Here is a 15,531-nt window from a genome sequence, read left to right on the forward strand (position 1 = left end):
TACATTCTCATTTTAAAAGGGGGGAAATCACTCAGTATATGCAAAAAAAATTAACATGTATAGAGGATTATGTTCTAATTGCATATGGATAAAATTATGGGGTGTTTTTATTTTCTAGGTTGAATATCTGTAAAGGTTTAAATTATCTGTAAGGATCATGTGTTGTTTTTGTATTTGGGAAACAAAAAAAGTTCAAAGTAACAGAAAACTGGTACTACAAATTCTAATAACATTTTTTAGATACTATATAGTTTATGCAGAATTAACAAGATGCTCAAGTAGAATTAAACTTAATTGCAAATCCCTAGATTTCATCATTCAGTTAAATAATCTTCAGAGACAAGAATTTATCACCTTTATTATTTAACATGGTTTTGGAAAGTCTGCTTAATGCATTAATAGCCAGAAGTAAAAATAGATTTTCTTAAAGTAACATTATGACGTTACTAGAAAATCCATAATCTTCAAATATCTAGAATTGAAAAATTGTTATAGTTGGTAAAAGTAAACGTGTTAAAATTTCAAATCATAAAAAACACAGCACTTGTTCATGCTTTACCTTTTTGTGATGTCAAGGTGGTATTTGATTTAGAGAAGCAATTGGTTAGCTGTTTCCGAAAAGGTACTTCAGAACAGGGCCAATCACTTAGTGCAGATCAGAGCCAGCATTTATTAGTCCACCAAAGGCAAATAAATCCCTTTATCCTAGACTAATACATGGTAATTATATGTAATAGACATATTTATAATTCTACTTACTACGGCAATTTGGTGACTTACGTAGAAAAAAAAAACTGGCACCGGTATTTGAATATTCTGTGGTAGGACCAGCAGATTTTTCCAGTAACCTACAAGGGAAGCCAAATAGACAACAGTAGGTTACTTAGTGGTTGGAAGTCATAACAAGGGGAATTAGAAGCATCAAATGTGTGATAGCCTTAGGCTAAGAGGTCTTGGTGATTCAGTTTCACAGTGGAGCATTGAGACTGAATTACGGGCCTTTCATCCACTGGCTGAGGCTATCACTTCCCATAGATAATGCTGGGATATGATAAATACTCCTATAAAAACTAGACAAAGAATCGTCATATAATTCAGATAGGAGTAACCCTAACTGGTAAATATACATATGAAATATTTTGTCCTCACAGCAATCATCTGAACTATTTTACCTACAAAAGCAGTTTTAAGATTTTTCATAACACACCAGCAGCTGCTACAGTATAAGTGTTACTGATGAAGAAAAGATATGTTGCAATAGTTTTTTATTCTTGTGTATTAGTTCCTTTGTGCATGGGGGATGAAGAAATTAAGTGTATAGAAGCCAGTAGGTTTTAGGCCTGCCCGTCCTGTTTTACTGAGACAAAGCTTGGATGTGTGCCTAAGAACTTGGGTGACTGCATCACACTGTGCTTTCCACCCAGTAAGTGAAGGTTCCTCACGAGGTACCGGAGGAGTGTGTGGAGTAGGATGATACCGGTGTCTACCGTGAGTCACAGAGCCAAGGTGCACCTGATCCTCAGTGTTCTGTGAAAATGCTAGGAAGAAAGGGAAACTCTCTTCTTTCCAAAGGAGGTGCCACTCGGAAAGGGAGTAGGTGGGACTATGACGAGGGTCCTTAGCGTACATGGGTGTGTTTCCAGAGTGCAGTGTACAAGGTGGCCTAGCAGCGGTCGGCAAACTCATTAGTCACACAGCCAAATTTTTTAAACTTAAACTACATAGATAGGTACATTGTTATTAACTAATTAGGGTACTCCTAAGGCTTAAGAAGAGCCACACTCAAGGGGCCAAAGAGCCGCATGTGGCTCGCGAGCCCCAGTTTGCCAACCACGGGCTAGAGAAAATAATGTTTATATTTAATATGTGTGGATCTTACTGTATTACAAAAATACATAACTACTACATCAAACCCATGATTTAGAATCAGATAAATCTAGGGTAGACACAAATGTATCATTCACTGGCTTTTGGGATGAACCTGAGCAGATTACATAATCGCTCTGAGCATAATTTCCTCATCCAAAAAAGGGAAAACAAGAATAATGCCTCCACATTGAAAAGTGTGAATATCTGACATACCTAGCACAGTAGATGTCAGCATGTGTTTATTTTCTTCACCTGTAAAATAAAGATACTTGTATCAGAATATCACTTTAAGCTACCTAGATTATAAAAGGCCTCCATGGGGGTTTTGTTGTGGTAGTGCTGGCTTTTTGATAGTTATGGAAAATAGGATTAAAGATTGTTTTACTTTGAAGAAGCAAAGAGAATAAAGACCAGAGAAATATAAACTGAATTCTACAGTCTGCTTTCCGTAAGAGGGTTTATGTCAGTGCAGCCTTTAGTTCAGGGGTTGGCAAACTTTCTGCAAAGGACTGGATATTAAATATTTTAGATTTGCAGGCTGTATGTGGTCTCTGTCACATATTCTTTGTTTGCCTGTTTATTACACTCCTTTAAAAATGTGAAAACTCATTTTAGCTTACATGGCCATACAAAAACAGGCTGTGGGGCCACAGTTTGCCAGCTCCTGCTCTACTTTTATGGGTAATTATGATGCTGGGATATGGGTTATAGATACTCTGTTCCAACAGTTGATGACATGCCCTTGTTTGCTTACGTATATTAGATAAAAGAGAAAGATGATGGAGTTTTCATGGGTCTTTATTAAGGGATTAATCTTGACTGGAAAGCAAATGGGTTTGCCCACAAAAGGGAGTCAAGGCATCTTTGGATGACTAAATTGGGTGACTGATCTGATCTGACTTCCCTTTCTAAAATTTTCTCAAATCCTTGGTCTAATCCAGAGGTTGGCAAACAGAGCCTGCATGCTGCTTGTTTTTGTATAACCAGTGAGCTACCTTCAAGCTTAGGAAGGTTTTTGCTTGTTAGGTAGTTTAAAAACCCCCACTAGATTCTGAATAGTTTGTGACACATGAAAACCACATGAGATTTAAATTTCAGTGTTCTTAAAATTTTATTGAAAGACAGCCACACCCATTCATTTAATGTTATCTGTGACTGTCTTCACACTACTCTGCCGAGTTGAGTAGTTTTAAGAGAGGAGATCATATGGCCACAAAGACTAAAATATTTACTGTTTAGCCCTTTACAGAAAAGTTTGCTCACTTTAGGTCTAATTTATAATATTTTTTAATGGAGGACATAGCTTTTATTGTATTTCTCCTTCCCCGTGATTATACTTTGCCTAGGGGTGGAAGAGTGAAGGATGGGAAATTGACTTCAAACTATGGTATCGAAATTTCTGTGATTTGAGAGGTGGGAGGGCAGAGAGTAGGGGAACGAATTTCTTACAGATGTACTTGACATCTGGAACAGGCAAGAAGAGGAAAGATTAGAACAACAGAGGTTCCAAATAGGATGCTGACATACAGCTAGGTATGGTCTATCCAATAGATCCTAGGAACAAGACTAGAAGCTATTAGACTCAGAGCAGTGTTTAATTCTCCCTATCTTTAGAGAAATAAGGTAAAAGAGGAAGTAATGATGTCATCTAATTCTGAATATCTTTTTGATCTTAGGAAAGCTCACGTGCATGGGCGCACACATCTACCTTGCAGTCTAGCTGTTGCATAAAAATTCTATAGGCAAAGTGATACCTTAATCCAAGAAAGCTTTAGAACACTTGGCGCAGTAACCTTTATTAAATTGTCCCAAATAAAGTTCCAGTACTCAAAAAGCAGAATTGGTTTAAGTTGCATCAGATTTTTCTGAGAATGAGGTGTGGGATATTAAAAAATTAAAAGTGTACTGCATTCTAAAGTATTTATGTGGTTAAAACATTGGAATGAATTCTTCCCTTTAAGTATTTTACATATTTCTAAAAGATAGAAAATATGCACAGTTATGACTAGAAATAGCTATTATAATGCACCTGCATTGCAGTTCAATATCTCAGTAGTGCAATTTATAACCTATTCTGATTTCTTTTCAAATATTAGGTATCCTAGTTGCCTATGAAGGTTTGCCACTTCATCTTGCACTGTTTCCCAAACTTTGGACTGAGCTATGCCAGACTCAGGTAAAGAACATTAGTTTTAGATTATTTGGTCTTTAATCTCATATGACCCAGGTGGTCAGTAATTTTAGGAACAATGTGTTGAAAGCTGGCTGGACACTGAGGGCTATTTTAGAATCTTCATAAATAAAATATGACTAATGGAAATAATAGCTATTAAGCATTGGGCATCTAGTTGCTCTCTGAAGTTTTTGACTTTGGTAGATTTGTATCACAGGATATCCTATATAATAAAAGGGTAATATGAAAATTGACCCTAACAGCAGAACCACTGGGAATGACTGGTCACTATGACACACACTGACCACCAGGGGGCAGATGCTCAATGCAGGAGCTGCCCCCTGGTTGTCAGTGCACTCCCACAGGGGAGCTCTGCTCAGCCACAAGCCGGGCTGACGGCTGCCAACACAGCGGTGGTGGTGGGAGCCTCTCCCGCCTCTTCAGCAGTGCTAAGTATGTCCGACTGCAGCCTAGGTCTGCTCCCCACTGGCAAGTGGACATCCCCCGAGGGCTTCTGGGTTGCCAGAGGGATGTCCGACTGCCAGCTTAGGTCCAGTCCCCCGCCCCCCCCAGGACGTGGGCCTAAGCCAGCAGGTGGACATCCCCCAAGGGGTCCCAGACTGCGAGAGGGCACAGGCCAGGCTGAGGGACCCCCCAAATGCACAATTTGCACAATTTTTTGTACACCGGGGCCTCTAGTTTCTAATAAGCTGTTTATAATTGAATTCCTCATTTTTAAGTCAATATCAATAGCTGTGGTAAAAATCCAAAACTAAGATACTAGGGGAAGAAGACATGTCACTTATTGTTCTCTCTCCCTTGCCCATTTGTCTCTTGATTTCCTCCACCATCCCAAAAGCTCTAGCAGAAACTACTTCAGCAATCTGTCCTTTATCTCTTATGTTACCTCCAAGTAGTTTTCAAATCAGATGCACTTGTTTTCTCATCATTAATCTCATAAAGAAACAGGAAACACTGTGCCCTTAAGTATCTGAGAGCCAACCTCTTAAAGTGGGCACCAAATAACACGTGTTAAATTGTGGAGGGAGAATGTCCTGGAGCGGGGAGAAACCAGATTGGTCCAAAGGTTGGGCTCATTCCTTAGGTCAGGCAAAAAGGATCCCCACTCTTTTAGACCCTGAAAAAGGTATTGTTTTCCTGCCTGATTGCATCTGCTGATTTCCAGAGAAAGAGATGGGTTTCTTAACTTCCCTTGGGCATAAACCTTTTATCCACATTATAGTATCTGAATTACTTTGAGCTTGGTCCAGCCTCCTGCCCAGGTATAGTGCTCTGTATGTTCTCATAATGGATCTATGTCAGGTACTGTAATAGTAGTCTCCTTGTCCCAAACTCTGAGCTCCTCTAGTGCAGACACTTTATCTGTCATCTCTGTTCCCTGAAGAAATGTCATTCCTAGAGTAGGAATCTTTGAAAGGCTAGACACATTGACCACATGGTTTAGTACTTCACAAACAGTCAGAAAATGAATTGCTGGTTGATTTTTTAGCTGAGTGGTCTATTCAGTAAATTAAAGCAGATCAGATCTCTGCTTTTTTCCTTCTCTGTTGTTGATCTTTCTTCTTGATTTGGATGGTTGCTTTATTTGTATGTGTTGGTGAGGGCTGCACTCTGCCACTTCCTACTGCTTCCCTATTGCATTGTACTCTCCTACTCTATTTGGCTTCCCCACCGCCCCAGAATTCATCATCCTCTAACTGCCAAAACCAGTCCAGCTGAGGCTTCCTAAGTCCCTGCCGGCAATCCTGTGCGAGAACCAGAGGCAGAGGCTGTGTGTGACTGGGAGAATAAGGCAGCTTTTCCTGACACCAAAAATCTGAAGACATGGTCCTGGTCCTACCTAATTTTTGGGTGACCTTGAGTATTTTTTTAAAATACATTTTATTGATTTTTTACAGAGGGGAAGGGAGAGGGATAGAGAGTTAGAAACATCGATGAGCGAAAAACATCCATCAGCTGCCTCCTGCACACCCCCCACTGGGGATGTGCCCGCTGCCAAGGTACATGCCCTTGACCAGAATCGAACCGGGGACCCTTCAGTCCACAGGCCGACACTCTATCCTCTAAGCCAAACCAGCTAGGGTGACCTTGAGTATTTTACTTACTAGTTACTGTAATAAAACCTGTAAGTATGTAATGTACATATTATCTAAACTTTGTCGTATTTTTTAAAAGTCTGTTTTGCTTCCATATAAATGATCTGTTATTAAAACACACACAAGTTATCTAGGGAATATATCTATTTAAAGACATACTACTTGTGTTTAAGAGCCATGACCATTTGAAAACAGGAAAATGAAATTTCCATATATTGGAAACCACTGAGATAATTAGGAAGAGGTTTGCTGTTTATCTTTGCAATGTTTATGGGGGGAGGGGGGAAGAGTTTTAACAAATTACTACTACTAATGAGATAATAGAGCAAAAGTTTTAACTCATTTTAGAGAATAACATTTAAGTCCTAAAATTATCTCTACCTGTGCTATGGTTACCTATTATCCATTAATTGGTCCCCTAAAAACATTCTATTTGACCAGTCCTTTAATTCTCTTAATGTTAATTAAAGCTGCATTATTTTAAAGGAAATATTGGTTAGTTTTGCCATTCAAACCCTTTTATAAGTCTCTTCTGCTAGCACTCACCCATATAGTCCAAGTTAGTAATATTTTAACTGATGGGAGGACAGTTGCTGTAACTGAAAGTTTAAACAGAGTTACAAGTGTTTTTCCAGTCGGATGCACAGACTCCTGTCATCATAAGCAGTATGTTTGAGGTTTACAGTGATTTCAGTGCTCACCCATCAGTACTTCTTCTCCCCACTTTAGTCTGCCCTGTCAAAAAATTGCATCAAGCTTTTGTGTGAAGATCCCGTTTTTGCAGAATATATAAAATGTATCCTAATGGATGAAAGAACTTTCCTAAACAACAACATTGTCTACACATTCATGACTCATTTTCTTCTAAAGGTATGTTGTACTTTGAAAACTCAGTATGTTACTTCCAGTTAGTTAATGGTTGTGTTTTCATTATGTTGGTCTTTTGGAGATTTTTTTAATCCTTTTTTTTCAGGTTCAAGGTCAAGTGTTTTCTGAAGCAAACTGTGCCAATTTGATCAGCACCCTTATTACAAACTTGATAAATCAGTATCAGAACCTGCAATCTGATTTCACCAACCGAATTGAAATGTCCAAAGCAAGTGCTGCATTAAATGGGGTAAGAACTGTGGACTTCAGACCTTCCTTACATCAACTGTAAATTTGGCCTTACTGTGATTTTATTATGCCTTTATTATTCAAACTCTAGATGTCAAATATGAAAAACTAATCAGAGTTTTAAAAATTTGTTCACTATGCCTTTTATGTACATAGCACACACTTTTAAATATACGTTTTTTAATTTTTAGAGTAACATCAATTTGAGAATGAAACACTGATTGATTGCCTCCTAGATGTCCCCTAGCGGGGATCAAGCCTGCAGCGGGGAAGGTGCCCTGACCAAGAATCAAACCAGCAACCTTTCAGTGTGCACAGGAGACACCCAGTTGAGCCACACTGGCCAGGGTGCACACATGTTCACTACCTTAAAAGACATGAGCTAATGTCATTAAATGCCTAAGGCAGTATGACCACTAAAAGACATTCCCTTTAGCTCAACTTGTTTACATTTTTTGAAACAATTGTGATTTTTCTAGTGCCTATTGCTCATAAGTAATTAACCAACCAGATTAATAATGTATTATAAAGCCAGTTAAAACTAGGGAATTAGTAAGTTGCCTTACGTTGGCTCCCATGATGGCCATGCCATAGAGTAAAGGAACATCCTGGAAACGTGCTGGCATGTCTCCAGCAGCAGCCTCCTGAGTAACAAATGCTGGTGCCAGCAGATTACAGAGATGAGGGCGAAGACTGTACTGTTTTTCACATATTTGAGAAACGGATTTCTAGATTAATAAGCCCTAAATTTCTCACAGATCATTCAGGGCTTGTTTTTTACATTCCTATATAAGTTCTATTCCCCCCCCACCCCCATTTTCAAAAAACACTATTTGAGTCTCCTGTCTAACTTTTTATTTTTTATTTTTATTTTTTTAAAATATATTTTATTGATTTTTTACAGAGAGGAAGGGAGAGAGATAGAAAGTTAGAAACATCAATGAGAGAGAGACATCGATCAGCTGCCTCCTGCACATCCCCCACTGGGGATGTGCCCGCAACCCAGGTACATGCCCTTGACCGGAATCGAACCTGGGACCTTTCAGTCCGCAGGCCGACGCTCTATCCACTGAGCCAAACCGGTTTCAGCTCCTGTCTAACTTTTTAAATGATGTGATGTATAAAATTAATGGTATTAGTTACTTAGGACTGATGAGATATAGTATCATAACATTGGCTTTCTAGTTGCAGCATTCTTCTAAAAATGCCAGAGAAGCCAGGATAGCTTCCTGGGAATGTAAATATGTGCATTGAACTGTGAACAAAGTGTTTCAAATGTTGGTTAGAATTTGAAATGTTCGTGTCCGGGTTGTTGTAGGACCTACGGGCACTTGCTTTGCTCCTGTCGGTACACACTCCCAAACAGTTAAACCCAGCTCTAATTCCAACTCTGCAAGAGCTTTTAAGCAAATGCAGGACTTGTCTGCAGCAGAGAAACTCACTCCAAGAGCAAGAAGCCAAAGAAAGAAAAACTAAAGGTTAGTTTTATGAACCAGAATTAACTTTAGGGTGGGAGGAGGGAATACACTTGGTGTAACTGACCATACAATAGCTCTTTGTTCACATGGGCCTCCTAAATGTGAATGCTGTAAAGGAAATTTCCATAAACACCCCCTCCTTCAGTGTGATCTTAGTGGCTCCTTTCACGGAAGTTCGTTTTGATGTCTTCACAGATGATGAAGGGGCGACGCCTGTTAAAAGAAGGCGTGTCAGCAGTGATGAGGAGCACACTGCAGACAGCATCAGCGACATGAAAACAGACACCAGGGAGGTTCTGACCCCAACCAGCACTTCAGACAATGAGACGAGAGACTCCTCAATTATTGATCCAGGAACTGAGCAAGATCTTCCTTCCCCTGAAAATAGTTCTGTTAAAGAATACCGAATGGAAGTTCCCTCTTCATTTTCAGAAGACATGTCAAATACCAGGTCACAGCATGCAGAAGAACAGTCCAACAGTGGTAGGTTTGAAGAGTGTAAAGAGTTTAAAGACCTCCACTGTCCCAAGGATTCCAACTTAGCTGAGGACGAATCAGAGTTCCCTTCTACTTCTATCTCTGCCGTTCTGTCTGACTTAGCCGACTTGAGAAGCTGTGATGGTCAACCTCTGCCCTCCCAGGACCCTGAGGCTGCTTTGTCACTCAGTTGTGGCCATTCCAGAGGACTCTTGAGTCACATGCAGCAACATGACATTTTAGATACCCTGTGCAGAACCATTGAGTCTACAATTCACGTGGTCATAAGGATATCTGGCAAAGGAAACCAAGCTGCTTCTTGACATTAGCTGTAGCATGTCTACTTTTACGGTCCCCCTGCTCCCCAATGCTGTTTGTATAAGTTTTGCTTATTTCTGTTTTTGTGCTTCAGTTTGTCCAGTGCTCTCTGCTTGAATGGCAAGATAGATTTATAGGCTTAATTCTTGGTCAGGCAGAACTCCAGATGAAAAAAAATTTGCATCTTCAGTATACTTTCTAAAGGGCAATCAGATAATGGATATGTTTTATGTAATTAAGAGTTCACTGTAGTGGCTTTCATTTAATATGGCTGTCTGGGAGGAACAGGGTTCCCTGGCCCTGTACAATGTAATTTAAACTTACAGCATTTTTACTGTGTATAATATGGTGTCTTCTGTGCCAGTTTTGTACCTTATAATAGAGGCAGATTGCCTCCGATCGCTGTGGTTCTTATTATCAAAATTAAGTTTACTTGTATACGGAACAACCACAAGAAATTTGATTCTGTAAAGAATCCTCTTTAGCTGTGGCCTGGCAGTATATAAATGGTGCTTTATTTAACAGAATACCTGTGGAGGAAATAAAGCACACTTGATGTAAAAATAATTGTTTTATTTTTATTGACATGACTGATTGCTATTCTGTGCACTTAATTAAACTGATTGTGATTACTTTTAATTTGTTTACATACGTTGCTTCAGTCTTCTCAGGTGAACGTAATGAGAAAACTGTGGATGGGGGAAGCACTTACCGGTTGTATTCTATTTCGTCGTGTTAGTGGCAGTCCAAAAGTAACTCATTCCCATAGACTTTTCAGTCTTTCCACCCTGTAATGCTTACTGCTGCAGGGAGAAGTGTGACAATACAACCAACTCCTCTCACTTCAACATGCTTCTGAGTGCAACATGCCACTGTTTCACTAACCTAAGAGCTACCTACCTTAGAAACCCTGAAGTAAATAAAGGAATGACATCAACATGCCACTTATTCTTGTCTTCCTGAACTAAAACTACAGCAGAAAGTAAGCTTGCTACAAGGACAAACTTGAGGCTAGGAAGCTACATCTGTACTCAGGAATTCAAGGTATTCCCAGAGGAGCATCTATGGGAGGTAAGGTTAAGTACTTAATTTCAGGTTGCTTGCTACTTCTTACTTGTAGTCAACATTCAAACAATGCTTTAAATTCTGTAAAAGTTCATGGATCTCATCCAATATAAATTAAGATTTCTGTTTTCCTTTTTTAAAAGAAATGATAGGGGACAAGTAACTTTCTGCTTACAAAAAGTAATGCTCTTGTAAAATCTTCTAATTCAACCACTTAGAGTGGTCAGCTGCAGTAAACCTTTTATTTCTTCAAAATGCTGCTTCTGCCAACAGAATTTCATGTTCTCTTCTTTACAGACAGGAACTCCTTTACAGTCCAACTGTAATTCCGTTTTCCCTGGAGTAGGCACAAAATTCAGTACAACTGTGGCATAGTGTTCTGGAAGAAAAAAAGGAACCATTATGAAGAGGAAAACACATGAGTACAGCTTGAGTGTTCGGACTCTTACAACAAAGAAACGGTACTAATAACATACCTTCTGGCCAGTTCCTACATCTCCATTTCATGACAATCTTTTCATTTGCTAACTGAAAACAAAGAGGAAGTTCTATTGAAAATACCTTTTTAAATTTTCTACAGTACTATACAGAAAAACAGCGAAGCCTTTCATTAAAACCCTTATGTACTAAAAGTTATCAGTGAACAACATACAGTCCCACCTTCAGGTTATATGCCAAAACCATTAAGAATTCATTGTCCCTAGTGCCAAAAATCTACCAGCAGTTAACGTCGGGACAAGTGTAACACGGAATGGAGCAGAGCTGCTAACACTTGACACTGCAGACACTGTGAGTCAGGCGGCAGAAAGCTGAATGTTCTACACCAAGAGCTGGGAGAATTATACTTGTTTCTTCTAAAATCATAAGCATTTGCACAAATATTGTGAAATTAAGGCTTCAACTTTCTCATTATATATAACATTTTTTATTTGCTTTACAACCAACTATATAAAGTTCTCAAGTTTCTGTGAGCTCAATTAAAAGCCCAAAACAAGTAAAAGAATGGTAACAGAAACGAGTCGGTCCCCACCTTTTCTTTTAACCAGAGATTTCTTACCAGGTCTATATATTCACCGGTGACATTCCCATCAAACATCTGGAATTTCCCTCCCTTTTCAGCTTCTAATATGGCAGGAGATTTAGAAAATTTCTGCACCAACTAACCAAGAAAAACATAGACGTTAGTTCAGTATAGAATAATTACTATGGTTTGAGGTGGGGGGCGAGGGGGTTGTTTTGTTAATCCTCACATGAGGATATTTTTCCCATTGATTTTTTTTTTTTAGAATGGAAGGGAGGCAAAGAGACACAATTTTTAAGTCCTGAATATGTAGCTTGCAATTATTTACAGTTTTCCTCACAGAGGGAGAAAACTAAGTAAATTTATGTATTCCCTAATTACTGATATATTCCCCCCCCAAATATTTCAGAAGCTACCCTAAAGACTTGTATCCCCACGTTCTAGATCAGTGATGGCGAACCTTTTGAGCTCGGCGTGTTAGCATTTTGAACAACCCTAACTTAACTCTGGTGCCATGTCACATATAGAAATCTTTTGATATTTGCAACCATAGTAAAACAAAGATTTATATTTTTGATATTTATTTTATATATTTAAATGCCATTTAACAAAGAAAAATCAACCAAAAAATGAGTTCGCGTGTCACCTCTGACACACGTGTCATAGGTTCGCCATCATTGTTCTAGATCCCTTCAATCAGGAAAACATGAACATAAGGGAAACCAAAATCCAGCTCCATATCTTAGTGGGACATTTTCTCCCAGTGCCAGCATTTAAGATCCTAGCTTGAGAAGTGACTCACCTCTTTCACAGTGAAGATGCTATACAGCTGCTCTACACCTGTGTCGAACAGCTCCGTCATGTGCAGTGCCACAGTGGGGATCCTGACACCCAGTGGCACCTGAATCTCAAGAGGTTTAAAAGGATAATTAGCACGCCAAGTTATAAAGTTGCTTAGATTTTAAAATTTAGTCTTCCTGCCTTAATAGAACACCAAAATAGCCGAAATTCCACACTACCCATTCCAGAAACAGAGAGAGAACATGAAAAGGCTTTTTAGCACCATCGGTCCTGGCCTTTACTTTGGAAACAGCTCATTATTCCTTTGAGCTCTTTAGCTCTGTTCTTCTGGGCTATGGTTTAACACCCCAAGTCCTCTTTGGACATATAAATGTGGCTTAAAGGGTATGAAGATAAGCAGATCAAAGATAATAGCACATAAAGACAAAGTGTCATTTACACCACAAGATTCCAAGAACAGGATTTAAAACCTCCCAATCTAAAAGTTTGGAGAGATGGTTGGTCCATTGAACCTCAAAGTCACCTGGTTTTGAAATCTGTTGCTACCAAAGAACAGTGCCTTTAGAATAATCTTGAATGAAATTCAATATCCCACAAAAAGGTGTTTATACATTCCCTTCCATCAAAGATGAGAATCTCATCACCCCCCCCGCCCCCAAATAAAAACAACAACACAATAGCATGGAGGCAAGGATGGACTCTGCTCTATAGTCCATCATCAAAAGGCTGCTGAGAGCTTTGAAGAATTCTCACTAAGCACTTCCTTCCCCCTTCCCTACATGTTAACCACTAGAGATCATACCTGCAAGGTGTTCTCACTCATTTTCCTTTTAACAATCAATTCCTGAGTTGCGGTTGCTCTCGTTGGTAAAATCATTCCCACTGTAAATTCTACAAAGGAAACATAGGAAATGGTTTTAATAAGGAACTTTTTTCCTTTTCAGCATCAATTGGCAGAAAACTCAAAAAAAGTGTTAAAAAAGAGTCCTAAATCATTTTGAGAATTTCAAGAACATTACACATCCTATATAATAAAAGCATAGTATGCAAATTGTCCCTTTGGCCAGGGGAAGGGAGGGAGTACCTGGCCAGCAGCCACTACAGACCCTACCAGTGCATGCATTTCGTGCACTGGGCCTCTAGTTTTTATATATAAAACTCACATGAGTTCATAGCAACAAATGCCTTTTATTTTTTCAAATGCCTCACTTTTATTCAATTCTTGATAAAACAGCAAAAATTTTCAAATGCTCTTTTCCAAAAACATTTTTTTAAAATATGTATTTTATTGATTTCAGAGAGGAAAGGAGAGGGAGAGAGAGAAACATCAATGATGAGAGGGTTTCATTGATTGGCTGCCTCCTGCACACCCCATACAGTGGATCAAGCCAACAATCCAGGCATGTGCCCTGACCAGGAATCGAACCATGTCCTCCCGGTTCATAGGTCAACACTGAGCCACGCTAGCTGGCCCAAAAACCTCATTTTTAAACAACTAATTACTAATAGTTTTATGGCCTTCATCTGTCAGAACTGGACACTTTCACATTGCTTCACCACCACCTCACGATATTCAGGCCTGTGGGCCAGTGGCAACCTCAAACCTATCTATGCCAACACCTAGACACAGCAGAACCCAAGGAAGCTATGCAGACAGGCCCCTGTTGGCCACCTTGCCTGGCAAGTAACTTATCTAATGTAGGGAAGAAAGCAATAAATAACCTCACTGCCACATAGTATAAGTAGGGATTACCTAGGTAAATCTCAACTACACCTCTACTACCTGCAGTCGGTCATTCAACAAAGATTTATTAAGCACCTACTATGTGCCAAGCATTGTGCTAGATGTTGGAGATACAGCAATGAACAAGACAGACCCCTTCCATGCCCCCATGGAGCTCATGGTCTGGCAGGGAAGACACCAATTAAACAACTAATTATACAAATAACTGATTAAATGATTATCATTCATTCCAGAAAACTTAACAGTCCTATAGACAAAATGGTTCATGTGGTGTACAAGGCTGACAACCACTAATTATGGTCTTACTCATGACCAGCTCTCAACATCCAGACTACAATTTATCCTGCAGCATAGGGTTGTTTCTGGAGCCTTAGATGTCAGCCTGACCTGCAAATCCAGAGCACAGTGTAGAGCATACGCAGGAAAGGGGCCCCGGGTCCACAAGGGATGCCTTCTTTACCCGTCTTAAGTGCCTTCAGGTAATCTCCAAGGGCCTCCCTGACCTTGGCGGTGCCTGCAGTTTTCATAAGATCCTTCAGTACATCCCCATCTCCTTTCTTTTTACTCACATTCACCTACAAATCAGAAAAATACAAACCTAAGAAAAAATCTGGTCTGATGTATTCTTACAACATTGGGACAAATGGATGAGAGGAACTGTGACTGTGAGGGAAGGGGAAGAAGTGACTGAAGAGATGTGACAGGCAGGATTCTCCCTATAGTTGAGAAGATGGAAGGGTTTTTAAATCAAGTCTCCCTTGACTAAGTTGGCCAAATCTTGAATGGACTTTTAGAATGTGAGCCCCTTAATTTGCACACAATTTCATACGTATATGTATTATATTGATGCAGTTCATGGCTTTTACTAGGATCTAGAAATGCGCTGTCCAGTATGCTCACTAGCAGCCGCATGTGGCTTCTCAGCACTCAAAAGGTGGCTGGTCTGACTTGAGATGTGCTATAAGTGTAAAGTAATACACACCAGACTTGGAAGACTTAGTACAAAAAAAGAGAGTGTAAAATAATCTCTAATAATTTTGATACTAATTACATGTCTAAATGATGATTTTTACTTATTGGGTTAAATAACATTAATATTAATTTTACCCATTTCTTTTTACTTTTTTTAATATGGCTACTAGAAAATCTTAAATTCCATATGTGGCTTGCATTATATTTCTATTGAACAGGACTAGTCTATAACCCCAAAGCCAATCTATATATATAAAAAGCCAGCAACCGAAATGGCCCATAACGACTGGTTGCTATGACGCCCACTGTGGCCAACGAACCAGCCTGATCAGGGGATGGGGCTGGCCAGCCAACCTCGCAGCTCCTCCTCCCTGCTGGCC

General features: G+C 39.5%; 2 protein-coding genes across 4 annotated transcripts in view; one reads left to right on the forward strand and one right to left on the reverse strand.

The window, feature by feature from the left end:
- USP34 (ubiquitin specific peptidase 34) overlaps positions 1–10,115 on the forward strand; it is a 213,680-nt gene extending 203,565 nt beyond the window's left edge. Inside the window, 5 exon segments of the mRNA XM_015557870.1 lie at positions 3,966–4,045; positions 6,889–7,029; positions 7,133–7,276; positions 8,594–8,753; positions 8,949–10,115. Of these exon segments, the coding sequence (XP_015413356.1) occupies positions 3,966–4,045; positions 6,889–7,029; positions 7,133–7,276; positions 8,594–8,753; positions 8,949–9,553 (1,130 nt within the window). The 3' untranslated portion in view covers positions 9,554–10,115.
- The window catches only part of AHSA2 (AHA1, activator of heat shock 90kDa protein ATPase homolog 2 (yeast)), a 37,172-nt gene continuing 21,973 nt past the window's right edge, over positions 333–15,531 (reverse strand). The window contains exons 2-8 of one of the 3 annotated variants that reach the window (XM_006778561.2): positions 14,640–14,754; positions 13,238–13,326; positions 12,437–12,541; positions 11,671–11,772; positions 11,090–11,141; positions 10,789–10,992; positions 333–848 (exon numbers count right to left, since the gene is read on the reverse strand). In XM_006778561.2, coding sequence (XP_006778624.1) covers positions 10,820–10,992; positions 11,090–11,141; positions 11,671–11,772; positions 12,437–12,541; positions 13,238–13,326; positions 14,640–14,706 — 588 coding nt within the window. In that variant the 5' untranslated portion in view covers positions 14,707–14,754 and the 3' untranslated portion in view covers positions 333–848; positions 10,789–10,819. Of the gene's footprint in view, positions 849–10,106; positions 10,993–11,089; positions 11,142–11,670; positions 11,773–12,436; positions 12,542–13,237; positions 13,327–14,639; positions 14,755–15,531 lie in introns of those variants that run through there. The other 2 variants (XM_006778562.2, XM_006778564.2) reach the window with 2 other exon arrangements.

This window comes from Myotis davidii, unplaced genomic scaffold, assembly GCF_000327345.1.
Source record: "Myotis davidii unplaced genomic scaffold, ASM32734v1 scaffold6, whole genome shotgun sequence".
NCBI classification, from domain to species: Eukaryota; Metazoa; Chordata; class Mammalia; order Chiroptera; family Vespertilionidae; genus Myotis; species Myotis davidii.